The sequence below is a fragment of the Macrobrachium nipponense genome, chromosome 20, assembly GCF_015104395.2.
Source record: "Macrobrachium nipponense isolate FS-2020 chromosome 20, ASM1510439v2, whole genome shotgun sequence".
Taxonomy (NCBI): domain Eukaryota; kingdom Metazoa; phylum Arthropoda; class Malacostraca; order Decapoda; family Palaemonidae; genus Macrobrachium; species Macrobrachium nipponense.
The window spans coordinates 66,508,521-66,527,830 of NC_061089.1; the positions used below are offsets into that span (position 1 = coordinate 66,508,521).

The 19,310-nt window shown below is 35.8% G+C and overlaps 1 protein-coding gene across 1 annotated transcript; it reads left to right on the plus strand.

Moving 5' to 3' along the window:
• Positions 1–2,733, plus strand: LOC135220485 (trichohyalin-like). The gene has a single exon (XM_064257623.1). It carries the CDS (start codon positions 1–3, stop codon positions 2,731–2,733), a length of 2,733 nt encoding a protein of 910 aa, XP_064113693.1.
• The last annotated feature ends 16,577 nt before the right edge of the window (positions 2,734–19,310 follow it).

A 19,310-nucleotide genomic window follows, 5' to 3' on the forward strand; every position in this document is an offset into this window, starting at 1 on the left:
ATGTTTCAGCTATATTGCAGTTTACTTATCATCTTAGGATTCGTGGCAGGCGACTTGCTCGCTTGGACTATTGATGACTTGCTTGGTTTCCTTTGTTGTCAAGGAGTCGATGGTGGTTTACGAGTACAAGATACTCTTGCTGCCGCCGTGGACTCTCTTGAACTGGAAACTGTTGTTGAGGAACCCTACAGCTTGATGTCGCCCGGCCTTGCCTATGCCATCCCTGGATTGGCCTTGTTGGCAGGTTTGGCGTTGACTGTTTGCTGGGTTTTAAAAAGTTATCGATTCGTATTTTACGATTTGGATGAAGATCTGGAAACCTACGGCTTTAAACCGGAGGATAATTTACAACTGGACGACAGCGACGACGACATGGAACTGGAAGAAAGCGACGACGACGTGGAACTGGAAGAAAGCGACGACGACGTAGACCTAGAAGAAGACAGCGACGACGACATGGAACAAGAAAACAGCGACGATGATATAGAACTAGAAGACAGCGACGACAACGTAGACCTAGAAGACAGTGATGACGAAATGGAACTGGAAGAAAGCGAGGACTATCTGGACACAGATGTCGATGAAGTGTCTAGACTGGAAAATCGTCTAGAACTTGAAGACCTGGAAGATAGTAACAATGACCTGGAAACGGATAAATGTCAACTGTCTGGACTGGAAGATCTAGAACAAGAACTGGAAGGAACTGATCTGAAGACCGAAAGGACTGATGTATCTCTGCCACAGGAAAGCTTAGAACTGGAGGAACTGACAGGTACTGAAGATGGTCCAGAAATTGTTGAACAGTCAGACAGCTTGATGGTGCCAGCCTTTGCCTTTGCCATTCCTGTTTTGGCCTTGTTGGCGGGCTTGGCCTTTGCTGTGCACTGGAATGACAACAATCTTGTTAACCATCTTCAGGAACTGGAAGAACCTCTGGAAAATGAAAAGCCCAAAGAATATAGGCTGGAAGAGACCTTAAAACTGGATCTAGAAAACCAGAGACTGAAAGAAGAACTGGAAGAGAGCAAGGTTGCTGCAGATGAAATGGAGCGTCTTTGGAAGAAGGCAAAAGAGGAGATTATTCAGCTCCAGAATCAAATGGCAGAAAAGGACGTGTTGCTGAAAAAGAATGCAGATCAGGAAGAAGTTATGAAAAGTGAAATTGCCAAGTTGCACCACCGAAATGAAGAAATCTTGGCCGAGCAGCAACACTTGGAAGATGACCTGAAACAGGCTCTAAACGAAAGAGAGAGGATGGAAAATTTAAATAATAATCTTAAGGAGGAATTAGAGTCTCTGGAGAAGGAATGCAAAGAGGAGATGGCCAACAAAGAAAGAGAAATGCAGACGCAAATCGACATTCTGACTAAATTACTCAGATGTACTGCTCTAGAGTCTAAGAAGGACCAAGAAAAACTAATTGCTCTTGAAGGTCAAATGGCGTCCATTGAAGACACTGTCTCTGAACTGGAAAGCCAGATAATGGACATTACAGTGGATCACGATGCTCTCCGAGGAAAACTAGAGCTGAAGGAAGAGGAAAACGCGAGACTCAAAGCAGAAACTGAGATCATGGGAGCAAAACTACAAGAGATGAAGAACTGCATCTCAGAATTATGGGAACGGAATGCGAGTTTGATTGAGGAGTTAGAAGAAAAAAAAGTAGAAGTCACTTCAGTGAAGGAAGAGCTAGGAAATATGAAGATGAGGGACCAAATTTTGGCTGAAGAGGTCCATGTCATGAGGAAATGGGTCGCCGAGTTAGCAGGAATTAATTCCAGCCTCCAGGAAGAGGCAGACGAAAACTGCCTGGAAATAACTTCACTGAAGATATCATTAAGGAAGGAGAATAGACTTCTAGAGGAAGCTCTCCATCATGGAAAGAAGATGGAGAGCTTGTTGGAAGAAGAAAAAATGAGAGGGAAGGAGATGGAGACTTCCCTCAGAGTTTTAAAAGAAGAGCTTGATAACAGGGGCCTCCAAATGGAGAGATTATTAAATAATGAAAGAAAATTAATATCTGAAAAAGAAGACCTAGAAGAGAAACTAGGCATCGCTCTCAATCACGGGAAGAAACTGGACAGGTTCCTAGAGGAAGCAAACGAGAAGGCCAGAAAAATTGCTAGCAATTTTGAGGAAGAGGTCCAGAAAAGGGAGACCCAAATATGCCAATTGTTAGACCAAGAAGAAAAACTCAAAGAAGGACTGCAGCAACTTGGAAAGGAATGTGAAAGGTTGACAGAAAAGTGTAGGATGCAGGAGGAACATGAGATGAGGGAAGCACAACGTTTCAGAGAGCATCAGAGGAGACAGGAAGAGGCTTTGAGGCAACAGGATAAATACCTGTTGATGACGCTTCTCCATGGGACAGCTCAGAGGAATTTCCACCTGCAACATATTGCACAGGGTGGAAATGAAGTTCTGGAGGAAACCAGTGAAAAGGAGAAGGAAGATGAAGGGCAAAAAGAGGACCTGTCTGACCTCTTGCGAATGAAGAAGGAGAATCAGTTCAGGAACTACTGTGACGCCCAACGTGAGAGAACTAACTATGGGCGGCAGTGGGAGGTCCTAACTCAGACGTTGACGGACCTCATGCACGGAGATGAGAGAATGGCGGAAGCGACGAACACAGGTACTAACAAACACTCCGGAGTTTTCAGTGAGGCTCCAGAGCAAGAAGATGCGGAGTTGATGCCCCAGGACACCATACTGGGGAGACGATCTCCCAATTAGATCAGCGGAACTGGGCACAGAAGATGTCTCGAGGACCAATTCCAAGGCACCAGTTCCGAAGCGGCAGGCAAAAAGAGGCAAATTTTGATGCCTTTGCCTTTTACAGCAGGAGGGGAGGTGAACCCGTGACACCCCCCAAAAAAGGTCAAACAAAAGGGTCAACTCGAGTGAGTCACAGACTGACCTGGCGACCGTGAGGCTGAGGGCATATCTTCAGCAGCGTGAGAGGGACTTCCCCCCCACCTTCGAAAATTTTCCCCCAGGGCCTCCCCCCAGGCCCTTCCCCCCCCCCCCCCCCCCCCCCCCGAAGGTGTTCATGGTGGTTCCTCTTAGGTGTTTTGCTTTGGGTATGATTTCAGCCCCACAGTTGCACTCAAGGACATCTGTGACCCAATCGTGTTGGCCATTTTGCCTCAGTCAGGAGGAGCTCTGCAACTGAGCTCGACTGAATGACTCGATCCATTTTCCTGCTGTGGAAAAAAGACCCACATTTTAACCTAGCCTCTGAGGGTTGGCAGGCAAGCCAGCCCATCTCAGAGCCGGTCCCAAGCCCGGAAAAATAGGGAGGGTTGGAATCATCCATAAAATGTGTCAAAAGAATAAGAGAGGGAGAGAGAGAGAGAGAAAGTAACACCTGTAGAAGAAAAATCTCTCTTTAAAACCACAAGTTACATTTCATATATAAACTTATTTAAATGCTATACTTGCAGCAACTGTAGAATTAGGTAGGCCCATAGTCTACAGTGCCACGGACCTAGCTTCCACTTTCTATTCTTTGGAATTTACTTGATATATTATTAAGAATAAATTCCAGAGAATAGAAGTTGAATGCTAGGTGCATGGCATTGTAAACTCGGCCTAATTCTACGGTTGCTGTAAGTGTAGCATTTAACTAGGTTTATATATGAAACGTATCTCCTGGTTTTATTTAAAGAGAGACTTTTCTTCTTCAGGTTTTACTTTATCAATTCTCTCTCTCTCTCTCTCTCTCTCTCTCTCTCTCTCTCTCTCTCTCTCTCTCTCTCTCTCTGGAAAGTCGTATGTGGATGGTTGTGAGTATAGATCCAAGGTGGCTGACTGTCGGAGGAAAGTTGAATGTGGAGGTATGTGGGTGGAGTTGTGAGTGAAAGGTTGTGGTGGGAGCAGTGGAAAGTTGTAGGTGGAGGGTTGTAAATTGGAGGGTTGTGGGTGGAAGTCTGTGGGTAGAGGGTTTTGATTGTTACGTTGTAGGTGGAGAGTTGTGAGGGGATGGTATAATAATAATATTAATAATACTAAAACTAATAATAATAATAATAATAACTAATAATAATAATAATAATAATAATATAATAATAATAATAATAATAATATATGACTAAAAACTATAAAAATAATAATGACCATACTACTGGTAGTAATAGTATTTGCATTATTATTTTTATATTGTTTTTAGTCATATTATTATTATTATTATTATTATTATTATTATTATTATTATTATTATTATTATTATTATTATTATTATTATTATTATTATACCATCCACCACAACACTTCACCTGCAACGTAACAACCAAAACCCGCAATCCACAGTCTTCCTCCACCCACAACCCTTCAATTTACAACCCTCCACCTACAACTTTCCACTGCTCCCACCACAACCTTCCACCCACAACTCAACCCACATACTTCCACATTCAACTTTCCTCCCACAGTCAGCCACCTGGGCTCTATACTCACAAACATCCACATACGACTTTCCTGTGGAAGAAAAATATCTCTTTGAATAAAACCAGGAGATACGTTTCATAATATAAACCAAGTTAAATGCTACACTTACAGCAACCGTAGAAATAGGCCCAGAGTTTACAGTGCCATGCACCTAGCATTCACTTTGTATTCTCTGGAATTTATTCATAATAATGTATCAAGTAAATTCCAAAGAATAGAAAGTGGAAGCTAGGTCCGTGGCACTGAAGACTATGGGCCTACCCAATTCTACTGATGCTGCAAGTGTAGCATTTGAATAAGTTTAGATATATACATATATATATATATATATATATATATATATATGGATATATATACATATATATAATATATAAGTTTATATATATATTATATATATATATATATATATATAATATAACTGAATCACGAAAGTTTGGTATGTGATAAATCTATAAAAAAAGGTATAAGCCTCGAGGGAAAATAAACAACGGAGTTTCTGCAAGATCTTTTGACGTTCAAACGTCATTTACTTAGCAGTTCATCTGCTAAGTAAAGGACGCTTGAACGTTGAAAGATCTTGCGTAAGCTCCGTTGAGTTATTTTCCCCTCGTGGCTTATACCTTTATATATATATATATATATATAGTATATATATATATATATATATATATATATATATATATATATATATATATATATATATATATATATATATATATATATATATATATATATATATATAAATAAATACACATACATACATACATACATATACATATATATATTATGGATGTGCTCAAGTATCGGTATTGGTGGTATCGGCTAGCTCTTGTTGCAGCAGCCGATACTTTTGTCATTAGTATAGGAATTTAAAACCCTTCTAGGTTCCTAAAAGGTACAGGCAGTCTCCGGATTACGACGGGGGTTCTGTTATTGAGACGCGTCATAAGCCGGAACATCATCGAAAATCATCGTAAATCCTAAGAAAACCTTACTTTTAATGCTTTGGTTGCATTGAAAACTATGTAAACTGCACTTTTATTGTGCTTTACATAAAAAAACCGTCAAATATTGATTATTTTGCGTTTTTGGAGTTATACTTCTTATTAAACGCAAAATAATCAATATTTGACGGTTTTTTTATTTAAAACACAATAAAAGTGCAGTTTACATAGTTTTCAATGCAACCAAAACATTAAAAGTAAGGTTTTCTTAGGATTTATGATGATTTTCGATGATGTTCCGGCTTATGACGCGTCTCAATAACAAAAGTAGACAGCAACCTATTTACATTAAACAGAAACCTGACAAGAAATAATGGGTGGAAACTAGAGCTGAAGAGATACAACACATCCCACTGTGAGGACTTTTTTACATACGAGATATGTGACACATGGAATAAACTGCCACCAGAAGTCGTAAACAGCAACAGTGTGGCAGAGTTTAAAATAAAGCTAGACAAAATCATTAGAATACTGTGAATGAACAGTAAAACCTGCTCCTAGAGATAAGTGAGCACACGATGTCTACTTTTAGGATGGACTAACAAGTCTTTGAAACATTCTAATCTTTGTAACTCCATTTAACTCTCTTTTTCTCTCATTCTTTTGACACATGTTATGGATGATTCCAACCCTCCCTATTTTTCGAAGCACAAACACACACTTTTCATGACAAAATACTTATTGTAGTAATGTGGCTCTTGTTATATATTCAATTTAATGCTGATTTTATGGTTATGGTTATCATCACATCAGTTAATTCTTGGGTAATTGTAAATGCATTAAGGCAATTCTTGCATTGTTTGACCCACGAGGATATATATATATATTATATATATATATATATATATATATATATATAAATGAAAGAAAATGAAAGAAAGAAGGGGGAAGGGGTAAAAGGGAAGGGGTTGCATCGCATTGTATTCATATCTGCAAGTTATGTTGCTTTGGGATATGGATGGCATTGTATTTCATAGGAGAATGATTACACCGGGAAAAAAGATTAATGTTTGCATTCCACTGTTCGAAGGAGATGGGATACACTTCTCAAAAGAGAGAGAGAGAGAGAGAGAGAGAGAGAGAGAGAGAGAGAGAGAGAGAGAGAGAATTGCCACGCCAATGGTCACCATTTATCATGAGAGACGCTTTCATTTTCTGCTCTTCTGGGTCGTCCATTTCCCTTTTTTTCTGCTGTCCGTCTGTCTGTTTAACTGACTGTCTGTCTATTTGTCTGTTTGTCTGTGTGTCTGTCTTTCTGACTGTCTGCCTGACTGACTGGGATTTTTCCCTGGAGATCAGTAAGTCTTTTATTATTTAATTGTACTCCTCCTCCTCCTTCTTTTTCTTTTTCTTCTTCGTTAATTTCTGCAGGTTCTGACATACGTAAGCTATGCTTTGGATGCCAAGTCAGTGATCAATTTCTCCGTAATAATAATAATAATAATAATAATAATATTAAAAAGGATGTCAGAATTAAGCGAGTTGATTTTATATATTGTTTTTTCTATTTTCCTTACAATTCGCTTCTCAGGCTCAGCGATGTTTCTGTGTAACTGGCCAATATTCATATTGGGAATTTTCAAAAAATTGTAAATGCTGAAGGAATCTTTTATTAGAACAGGATATCAGGTCCAGGTCAAGCAGGGGTCGTCGTCAGGAGGACGAGGAGGAGGAGGACCCCTGCTTGACCTGGACCTGATATCCTGTTCTAATAAAAGATTCCTTCAGCATTTACAATTTTTTTAAAATTCCCAATATGAATATTGGCCAGTTACTCAGAAACATCGCTGAGCCTAGAGCGAATTGTAAGGAAAATAGAAAAAACAATATATAAAATCAACTCGCTTAATTCTGCCATCCTTTTTAACAGTATTTGCCTAAAGAGGGTCTTCTACCAAAATAATAATAATAATAATAATAATAATAATAATAATAATAATAATAATAATAATAATATTCTTCTCTATTTTCCGAATAGCGGCTTTTTCCGTGCTACTTAGACAGGCTAGTAGAGCGCCTATGGAGGTCATGATCAAATACAGAGCCAAAATTGGTGTATATATTTGAATTTTACAGATAAACTATGATACCATAGTTATCAAAGTCATTAACGATATATATATATATATATGTCTCTCTCTCTCTCTCTCTCTCTCTCTCTCTTTCTTGAAGCAAGCGAGCTTTCGTCTGGAGCTGCCAGACATCCTCGGGCTGGGAAGCTGAGGGTGGACTGATCTTGAAGCGGTGTCCGTCCTCGTTTATATTTGGAGTTGACAGCAGGGGGTCCGCCCCATGCTGATCTACTATTGGCTGGTGGCGGTAGGTCTTCGTTTTCATTGGTGGCTTGAACCGGGTCTCAAGCCACTTTCCATGCGTTGATGGTTGCGATACTGTAAGTCCTGCAGCCGCCTAGACCTCCTTAGCGGCGCGGTTACGTCGATGGGCGTTTCGCTATGCTGCGGGACGTCACGGCTAACTTGATTATGATTGGCTGCGGGAGTATCTCGTTCGGGGGCGTCGTCTTCCGTGGAGTTGTCGTGCTCGGTGGTGTCATTGTTGGTGGCAGGTCTTCTCATACTCGTAGGGAGGAGAAATTCTTCCTGCGTCGTATTTAGTGTAGGTCTTACTCGAGTACTTTCAGGCCCTTCTGTGTCCCATTCTCAAGAGATGTTTGGGATGTTAGCCTGGGTCAAGGCCCAGCAGTCTTCTAGACCCAGGCTAACATCCCAAACATCTCTTGAGAATGGGCCACAGAAGGGCCTGAAAGTACTCGAGTGTGGAGTAAAAACTAAATGTAAATACTTAGAAGTAAACAAGTTACAAATTGAATTTGTGGGTTTCTTTTTCAATCTTCAGAAGAAAACTGAAAGAAGTTTTTGTTTGGTTAATAATAATAATATGCTGTATGTAGACCTTCTTTCAAACATGTTTTATTAAACATAATGGCAGAATTTGCAGATGTTATTTTATACAGAATTCTCTGAAATCATTAGAAGAATTGAGAAAATTTCTGCATAAAATAAAGTCTGTAAATTGTGAGATTATATTCAATCAAGTAATAATAATAATAATGATAATAATATAATAACAGCACGAGTCACTAAAATGGTGAAGAAGTCCACAGTGGTGTAAATGTATATAATGTGTGTGTGTGTATAATAATAATAATAATAATAATACCTCTTCAACGCATGTAACAGCTACTCCTCGCCTCCATTGTGGTAATTTGTAAAATACCACAACCAATGCAAAGCCAACTTGCCTGCAACATCCATGCAAAAATTCCCTACCGAACTCTGCCAGCTTTTGAAACTGTCTCTGCGGCGCCAGATGATTCCTTCGATAAACCAACAAGGCCCAGACTTCCTCCTCCTCCTCCTCCTCCTCCTCCCCTCACACGCATTATTTATTTGTTTCCAGGGGGAAGGGGGAGGAGTTGGTTTGTTGCAAAGGCAGTTCCGGTTTCTGTGTTTAGGGGGGGGGGGGGGGGGGTTGGGGAGAGTGGAGGGGGTGTTAAGGAAGCTGAGCAAAAATGGAAATCTTTGTTGTGCTTGCATGGGTGTGCTTGCAAAAGCAAAAAAAAAAGGAAGGATTTTGAGAAGTAAACAGACTGTCCAAAATATATATATATATATATATATATATATATATATAGATATATTATACATATATATACATTATATTATATATATATATATATATATATATAATGTTTTAGTTTTTTGAATGATTCATCCATCCATTCCCAAAAATATTTTTATGTAAATTATTTTTAAATTAATTTTTATTTGTTTACATTTATCTGTATTCACATTTATTGCGTTTAATCATTGAATCTATTTCATTCATTTATATTTATCTTTATAAGTATTTTCTGTATTCATTTACATTCATTTATTTATATTTATTTGTTTTTTATATTTCTTTATATTTGCTGATTTATTTTTATTCACGCATACATATTTATTCATTTTCATATATTTATGTATTCCTTTATTTATTTATTAAAGAAATAAGTTCCCTTATCTATATAACAATGAGAGAGAGAGAGAGAGAGAGAGAGCTTTTTCATTGTTATGCGTTCATGAATATTCATTTGCTTTATTTATGGCCGCGAGTGAGTAGCCCAGGTATTAATTTTTTTTTTTCTAATTTTTATCTTTTCAATTATGCGGCTCATTAATATTTATATATTTTTCGATTTAGTTAATTATACCTTCTAATTCTCTCTTTTATTTTTGTCCTTCTCTCTTCGGAGTGCTTTTAGCTTTATTTAGTATTTGGACTTGAGTCGTAATTAGTGAAATATTTAGTTTTACGTAGCATTGGGGCTTGAGTCTTAAATAGTAAAATTCTTAGTTTTACGTAATATGAAGACTTGAGTCTTCATTAGTGAAATTGTTAGTTTTAAGTAGTATTAGGAATTGAGTCTTAATTAGTAAAATGTTTAATTTTACGTAGTATTGGGACTTTTGGTGAAATGCATAATTTTAAGTAGCATTGGGACTTTGAGCCTTAATGAGTAAAATGTTGAGTTTTGCGTAACATTGGGACTTAGATCTTAATTAGAGGGAATATTTAGTCTTGCGCAGTATCGGGACGCATGTACGAGTAGATCATAGTTCAAACAAAAAACGCTTGTGCTTTGAACAATATAAAGACTTCAAAAAGTTCGCCTGTGTCCTCTACTGAGAGAACGACCCGCGGTCTGGTCAAAGCATTGGTTCATTAGTGACTCGTAATTGGTTCTCGTCCCTTTTTTCTGTAATTTTTTAGAGAATATCAGTACTTACCCCTTTGATTCGGTGCCTCATTGGTGCCAGCAAAGATTGTGTTCAGTGGATGCAAAGGTCTCTCTCTCTGTAACTTCGTTATGTTTTAGGAATTTATAAATCAAATTGATCCATCTATTTATTTTTTCTTTATACATTTCGGTTTTGATATTCGAAGAATCATTTGTGGCACTTTCTGGCACTCTTGCCAGGTAGACTCTCTCTCTCTCTCTCTCTCTCTCTCTCTCTCTCTCTCTCTCTCTCTCTCGATTCCTGCTCGTATTCGCGAGTGAATGTACTTTTCATATTACATTTCTCCTGGTTTGTTACATGCGCTCTCTCTCTCTCTCTCTCTCTCTCTCTCTCTCTCTCTCTCTCTCTCTCTCTCTCTGATTCCTGCTTGTATTCATAAGTAAATGTACTTTTCATTGTTTTTTCCTTTTGGGTGATTTCGTTCTCATAATAATATATATATATATATATATATATATATATATATATATATATATATATATATATATATATATATATATATGTGTGTGTGTGTGTGTGTGTGTGTGTGTGTGTGTGTGTGTGTATGTATGTATCCGGACTCATATCCCTTCTCCAACGTAATGCAATATCACTTCCCCCTCCCGCCACCCACCCGCTTATCCGAATATATTACGCAAACTGGTTTATGCAGTGGCTATGCGATCTTATTCCCTCAGTACTTCGTGGGTAAACATTTTATTTTATTTTTTGTTTTTTTTATTGTAGGAAAAGGTTGATGGAATTTTAGTAACTTTCTGTGATACATCATATATATATATATATATATATATATATATATATATATATATATATATTATTTATATATTATTTATTTCTTATTGTATAAAAGATTGAATGAATATTAGAACTTTCTGTGATACATATATATACATTATATATAAAATATATATATATCTATATATATATATCATATATATATATATATATATACTATATATATATATATATATATATATGTGTGTGTGTGTGTGTGTGTGTGTGTGTGTGTGTATGTATATATAGATATCATATGTATGTTAAGATCATAACAGCAACTTAATGTTATTTTCTACGTGGTACAGCAAATATATAATATATATATATATATAATATATATATATATATATATATACATATACACACGTCAGTAATAACATATCTAAATACCAACGTACGCAATTACTCCGCTGCAAATCACAGCTAATAACAGCACTCCGGTTGTACCAAGACTTTAATCCGGAGAATATCTGAGTATTCTGAAGTTTCCATTTTGGGCGACAGTTCATTTAACAGCCGAATGTGAATACTCCATTTTCTTTTTTTTCTTTTTTTTTTCCCTAATGGCCTGGACACGTAAGAGCCAGGTGTCTGTAAGCCCTTAGGCAGATGAGAGAGAGATGAGAGAGACGAGGAGAGTAGAGAGAGAGAGACGAGATAGTTGAGATGAGCAGGAGAGAAAGAGAGAGAGAGGGACAGGGGGAGGGGTAACAATGTAAATGTCTTACTATGCTCTTGAGGTAAAATGCTTGGCTGAAAAAAAAAAAAAAAGGAATGCTCTAGCTTGTGTATGCGGAATGGCTCTTTGGAGAGAGAGAGAAGAGGAGACGAGAGAGAGAGATGATTGAGAGAAGAGAGAGGAGAGAGAGAAGAAAGAGAAGAGAGAGACGAGGAATGGTAAATGTTTTACTATGCTCTTGGGGTAAAATGCTTGGCTGAAAAAAAAGGAATTGCTCTCGCGTGTGTATGCGGAATGTATCTTTGGAGAGAGAGAGAGAAGAGAGAGAGAGAGAGAGAGAGAGAGAGAAATAATGGTTCTCACTTTTCACCATTTATTTTTTTATCATTCATTTGTTTTTCTTCCCGTTTTCTTTCATTCTCTTATACCTTTGTCGTTTTCTGTCTACCTATACCTGTAGTCAGTACTTAGCCAATGGGTCATTTCAGACTTATTTACTAATTGCACTGGCTATTTGCCTACTCTCTCTCTCTCTCTCTCTCTCTCTCTCTCTCTCTCTCTCTCTCTCTCTCTCTCTCTCTCTGTGGAAATCCTGTTATAACTTTTTTCCTCTCGAATCATCGAAGTTCTGGGCAGAGGGAATGAAAATACCGGCTGAGCCCAAATCCTGTTAGTAGGCCTAAAAGGAGATTTAGATTCCCTAGGTCTATCAGACAGGTGATCGGTGCTCAGTTGAACGGAAGGCCTATATATAAATATATATATATATATATATATATATATATATATATATATATATATATATATATATATATATATACGGGTGCGGATGGGACTGACGAAGTGATGGGGGGGGGGGGGGGGGGAGGGGGGGAAGGGGGGGGGGGGAGGGGGGGGGATCCAGGTGCTATAATAGGGTATCCAGATAGCGTAATGGGTATGCAGTTTTTCAGGAGCTGTAATGGGTTTATCCAGATATCATAATGAGGGTATCCGTAATGGGTATCCAGGTAGAGTTAATGGGTATTTAATTATCGTGGTGGGTATACGGATACCATCATGGGGATACATACCGTAGTGGGTATCCAAGAACATAATTTGGGGATCCAGAGACCGTAATGGTGATATAAAATGTAATGGGTATTCAGGTATACTGTAATGGATATCCAAGATATATATATATATATATATATATATATATATATATATATATATATATATAATCATGAATCCCATTTATAAATCGTAACCTCTCGCTCTCTGCCTCTCGCTAATCTCTCTCTATCTCTCGCTCTCTTCACTCTCTCTCTCTCTCATAATCAAATAAATAACCAACCAAGTAATAAAATCCAAAATAAGAAAGAAACAAATAAAGAGAGAAATCAAGAATATCAGGTAAAAGAGAAAAGCAAACCACCAATGAGATATGCAGAGGTGTTCAGCCCCCCCCCAACAAAAATTTCAAAGCATCAGCTCCGAAATTCTACTCAAGAGATAATAACTGTATTTATTATGCAAGAGGATATTATGGAAAAGTTGGATTTTTTTAATGTCAGAATTTCTGAAATGAAAAAAAGAACAACATACCAGAACAGGAAAGAGACATGGAAAATCCTTATTACTACCAATATTAAATGAAGGAGAAAACACGCAAACCATCATAGTGATGAATGCGCAGGGTTTAGTTACGAGTAACTCAAAAAGAAAAATAGAGTACTTAGAAGAACTAACCCAAAATGAAAAAGAAAAATACGAGATTAATGAATATACAAGTGAAACCACGGTATCCCAAGCAGACTGTGGAACTGATGATCAAATAAAAGGGTTCCAAACTTATAGATCAGATAGAAAAAATAGGAATCAAGGGGGAACCGCAATATATGGGAAAGACAAAAAACAAGGAAAAATATATGAGAAATATAGTAACTCAGAATGTGAACTAATAGCGGTAGAATTTGAATCTGAAAAATTGATGAACATAGTAATATATAGACCTCCTAATACTAAAGAGTTTGACTTAATAATTGAAAAATTGGATGATATATGTAGAAATCACAAGGACTGGACTATTCTCCTATCTGGTGACTTCAACTTTCCTTTCGTAGAATGGAAAGAACGAATAGGAGACTGTGGTTGTACTTATACATATAAAAAAGAGAGTAATAGTAGTGCAGAAGATAAGAGGCAATTTGAAAAGCTATTAGATATGCTACTAGAATACACATTCAACAAATAAATCACCTGCCAACAAGAAAGGAAAATACTTTAGACCTAATATTTGTGAACGAGATGAATTATGTTAAAGAAATAATAGTTTATAATGCGAGTATTTTCAGATCATAATGTCATAGAATTAACAGTTCATTCCAAAGCAAGTGAAAATAGAGATAAGCAAGAAATGAAAAAGTGGGAAGGATATGGAAAATACAACTTCTACAGTAAAAAAATATAAAATGGTCAGAAATTATGAAGAATTAAACAAAGATTGGGATAACATTTTCGTAAGTGATGACATAAGGGTAAATACGGAGATATTATATAAAATATTGGAGGAAAAAATAGTGGTATAAATAAATATAATACCGAAGAAGAAAAGTAAACATCATTCATAGCATACCAAGAGACAGAAGGATCTTGTTCCAGAAAATCAGAAAGTGGAAAAAAGGTCTTGCAAAAGAAAAAAATGCATGGAAAGTTATAGAACTAAAAAGTAAGATAGAAATGCAGAACAAAGATTATACAATCAAAAGAAAATGAAAAACGGGACTTGGAAGAAAAAACCCTATTAAATATCAAGCAAAACCCCAAACTATTATACTCATATGCGAAGAAGATGAATAAAAGAAGAATAGAAATAGGCCCTCTGAGAATTGAAGGGAGATTAACGAATGAAAAAAAGGAAATTTGCAACATACTGGCAGAACGATATAAGAGAGAATTCACCCCTAGATAGATAATGAAGATAATGATATAGAAGTAAGAAGGGACGAAAATAGTGAATATTTAGCTGACATAGAAATTAATGAAGCTGATATTGTTGCAGGCAATTAATGAAATTAAAATGGAGCTGCTGCAGGGCCGGATGGAGTCCCTGCTATTTTGTTAAAGAAAGTAGTTCATTCTATCGCAAAGCCACTTGCAATATTATTAAGACAAAGTGTAGATACAGGCAAGATTTATGATGAGCACAAATTAGCATATATCACCCCTACTTTCAAAAGTGGATCAAGACTAGAGGCAAGTAATTATAGGCCTGTGAGTCTAACATCACATATTATGAAAGTGTATGAAAGGGTAATGAAGAAAAATATTATGAAACATTAATAAAAAATAATTTGTTAATATAGGACAACACGGTTTCGTACCCGGAAAAAGTACACAAACCCAACTGTTAGTCCACCGTGAGAACATATTCAAAAATATGAAAAGCGGAAATGAAACAGATGTTGGTTTATCTAGACTTTGCAAAAGCTTTTGACAAAGTAGACCATAATATATTAGCAAAGAAAATTAGAAAACACAATATCGTAGATAAAGTAGGAAGATGGTTAAAAGAATTTTTACACAACAGAAAACAGATAGTTATTGCAAACGATGAGAAATCGGATGAAACCAAGGTAATATCCGGTGTGCCACAAGGTACGGTGCTAGTTGCAATATTGTTTGTTATTATGATTGAAGACATAGACAGTAATGTTAAGGATTCGGTAGTGAGTAGTTCGCTGATGACACAAGAATAAGTAGAGAAATTACTTGTGATGAAGATAGGAACGCTCTACAAAGAGACCTTAACAAAGTATATGATTGGGCAGAGGTAAATAGGATGGTATTTAACTCTGATTAAATTTGAATCAATAAATTATGGAGACAGAGAAGGAAAGCTATATGCATATAGGGGACCTAATAATGAGACAAATGCACGAAATAAGGAAGCAGTTAAAGACCTTGGTGTGATGATGAATAGGAACATGTTATGCAATGATCAAATAGCCATTCTGTTGGCAAAATGTAAGCGAAAAATGGGAATGTTGTTACGGCACTTCAAAAACAAGAAAAGCTGAACACCTGATTATGCTTTAATAAAACATATGTTTCGTAGTCCCACTTGAATATTGCAATATGATATGGTACCCACACTATCAAAAGGATATTGCACAATAGAGAGTGTACAAAGGTCCTTTACAGCTAGAATAGAAGAAGTTAAGGACCTAGACTACTGGGAAAGACTACAATCCTTAAAATTATATAGTCTAGAAAGGAGAAGAGAACGCTACATGATAATTCAGGCATGGAAACAGATAGAAGGAATAACAGAAAATATCATGGAACTAAAAATATCAGAAAGAGCAAGCAGAGGTAGATTAATAGTGCCCAAAACTATACCAGGAAAAATAAGGAAAGCACACAGAACATTAATCCACTACGCACCAGCATCGATAATGCAGCGTCTATTCAATGCGTTGCCAGCTCATCTGAGGAATATATCAGGAGTGAGCGTAGATGTGTTTAAGAATAAGCTCGACAAATATCTAAACTGCATCCCAGACCATCCAAGATTGGAAGATGCAAAATATACCGGAAGATGTACTAGCAACTCTCTGGTAGACATTAGAGGCGCCTCAAACTGAGGGACCTGGGGCAACCCGAACGAACTGTAAGGTCTGTAAGGTAAGGTAAGGTCTCTCCGCACACACAGATTAGTGTTTAATATTCTCTGTTGTAGAAAATATTATTTCCTATATCACCCAATAAGGTAATTGTCCATACATGTTCTTCTCTCTCTCTCTCACTCTCTCTCTCTCTCTCTCTCTCTCTCTCTCACACACACACACACACACAATAAGGTATATATATCTCGGATTCAATCAGTGTAAATCAGAGTTGCATTTGTGCAACTTCCGGTGTGCAATTAGAGGACCCAAATCCAAATAGGTAGTAATCCATTTAGGGAGGAACTTCTAGCGTGGGGCAGTCAGCTGTTGTTACAGCTACCACTCTTGGCCCTGATCCAAGTTGTAGGGAGAGAGAGAGAGAGAGAGAGAGAGAGAGAGAGAGAGAGAGAGAGAGAGAGGCTCTTTTGTTGCCGTATAAAGTGAAATAATTTCTTTGATAGTACAGAGTATCAAAACTAAGAGAGAGAGAGAGAGAGAGAGAGAGAGAGAGAGAGAGAGAGAGAGAGGCTCTTTTGTTGCCGTATAAAGTGAAATAACAATTTCTTTAATAATACAGAGTATCAAAACTGAGAGGAGAGAGAGAGAGAGAGAGAGAGAGAGAGAGAGAGAGAATTATCCATGCAACAACCTTTTGTAAAAGAATAAAATAAAATAAAATCGTTAGACCAATATTCACCACCATCCATTTCTCAATGTTTATTCTATCATTTCGGAACGGCCAGAGAATTAATTTTTTATTTTTATTTTTTATTTTTTTTTAAGAAAACAATAATAAAAAAACTACGCCATATCATATGGCGTGTTTTTTTTTTTTTTTTACTACTGAAAGAAGTAAAACAGTAAAAAAGAGAGCTTTGAAAAATCCACACTATACAATCTTTAAAGTGGTTTTAGTTCGTAACCTGAAATGCAAACTAAACTGGAGGGGTAAGTGGTACGAGGGGGGGGGAGTGAGTGGTAGGGGGAGGAGGAGGGGGAGGGGTTTCCAAGGCCATTGATGGGACGTCTAATAGCTGAGGTAGAGACGCTATTGCATAAAAAGCTCCCATATTCCCTTAGTAATAATTTATCCAAAGAATACATTTTATTTATGAAATGTAGGTGAACTTATCCAAAGAATACATTTCATTTTTGAATTGTATGCAAATTTATCCAAAGAATACATTTTATTTTTGAAATTTTGACGAAATTATTCAAAGAATGCATTTTATTTTTGAAATGTAGGCGAATTTATCCAAAGAATGCATTTTATTTTTGAAATGAATGCGAATTTATCCAAAGAATACGTTTTATTTTTGAAATGTAGGCGAATTTATCCAAAGAATACGTTTTATTTTTGAAATGTATGCGAATTTATCCAAAGAATAGGTTTATTTTTGAAATGTAGGCGAATTTATCCAAAGAATACATTTTATTTTTGAAATGTAGGCGACTTTATCCAAAGAATACATTTTATTTATGAAATGTAGGTGAACTTATCCAAAGAATACATTTTATTTTTGAAATGTAGGCGAATTTATCCAAAGAATGCATTTTATATTTGAAATGTATGCGAATTTATCCAAAGAATACGTTTTATTTTGGAAATGTAGGCGAATTTATCCAAAGAATACGTTTTATTTTTGAAATGTATGCGAATTTATCCAAAGAATACGTTTTATTTGTGAAAGATAGGCGAACCATACCATACACTTTATTTTTGAAATGTATGCAAATTTATCCAAAGAATACGTCTCATTTTTTAATGTAGACGAATTTATCAAAAAAATACATCTTATTTATGAAATGTATGCGAATTTATTCAAAGAATACATTTTATTTTTGAAATGTAGGCGACTTTATCCAAAGAATACATTTTATTTTGAAATGTATGCAAATTTATCCAAAGAATACATTTCATTTTTGAAATGTAGGCGAATTTATTCAAAGAATACGTTTTATTTTGAAATGTAGGCGAATTTATCCAAAGAATACGTTTTATTTTTGAAATGTATGCGAATTTATCCAAAGAATAGGTTTATTTTTGAAATGTAGGCGAATTTATCCAAAGAATACATTTTATTTTTGAAATGTAGGCGACTTTATCCAAAGAATACATTTTATTTATGAAATGTAGGTGAACTTATCCAAAGAATACATTTTATTTTTGAAATGTAGGCGAATTTATCCAAAGAATGCATTTTATTTTTGAAATGTATGCGAATTTATCCAAAGAATACGTTTTATTTTGGAAATGTAGGAGAATTTATCCAAAGAATACGTTTTATTTTTGAAATGTATGCGAATTTATCCAAAGAATACGTTTTATTTGTGAAAGATAGGCGAATTTATCCAAAAAATACACTTTATTTTTGAAATGTATGCAAATTTATCCAAAGAATACGTCTCATTTTTTAATGTAGACGAATTTATCAAAAAAATACATCTTATTTATGAAATGTATGCGAATTTATTCAAAGAATACATTTTATTTTTGAAATGTAGGCGACTTTATCCAAAGAATACATTTTGGGATTTTTGTAGCAAATTTTATCAGAATACATTTCATGCAAATTTATCCAAGAATTTATTCAAATTTACTTTTTTTATTTTTGGAAATGTTTATGCGAATTTATTCCAAAGAATACGTTTTATTTTGGAAATGTATGCGAATTTATCCAAAGAATACGTTTTATTTTTGAAATGTATGCGAATTTATCCAAAGAATACGTTTTATTTGTGAAAGATAGGCGAATTTATCCAAAAAATACACTTTATTTTTGAAATGTATGCAAATTTATCCAAAGAATACGTCTCATTTTTTAATGTAGACGAATTTATTAAAAAAAAATAAAAAAACATCTTATTTATTTTTATGAAATGTATGCGAATTTATCCAAGAATACATTTTATTTTTGAAATGTAGGCGACTTTATCCAAAGAATAC

Coding starts and splice junctions, on each gene's coding strand:
- LOC135220485 (XM_064257623.1), top strand. CDS start 1: ATGTTTCAGCTATATTGCAGTTTACTTATCATCTTAGGATTCGTGGCA.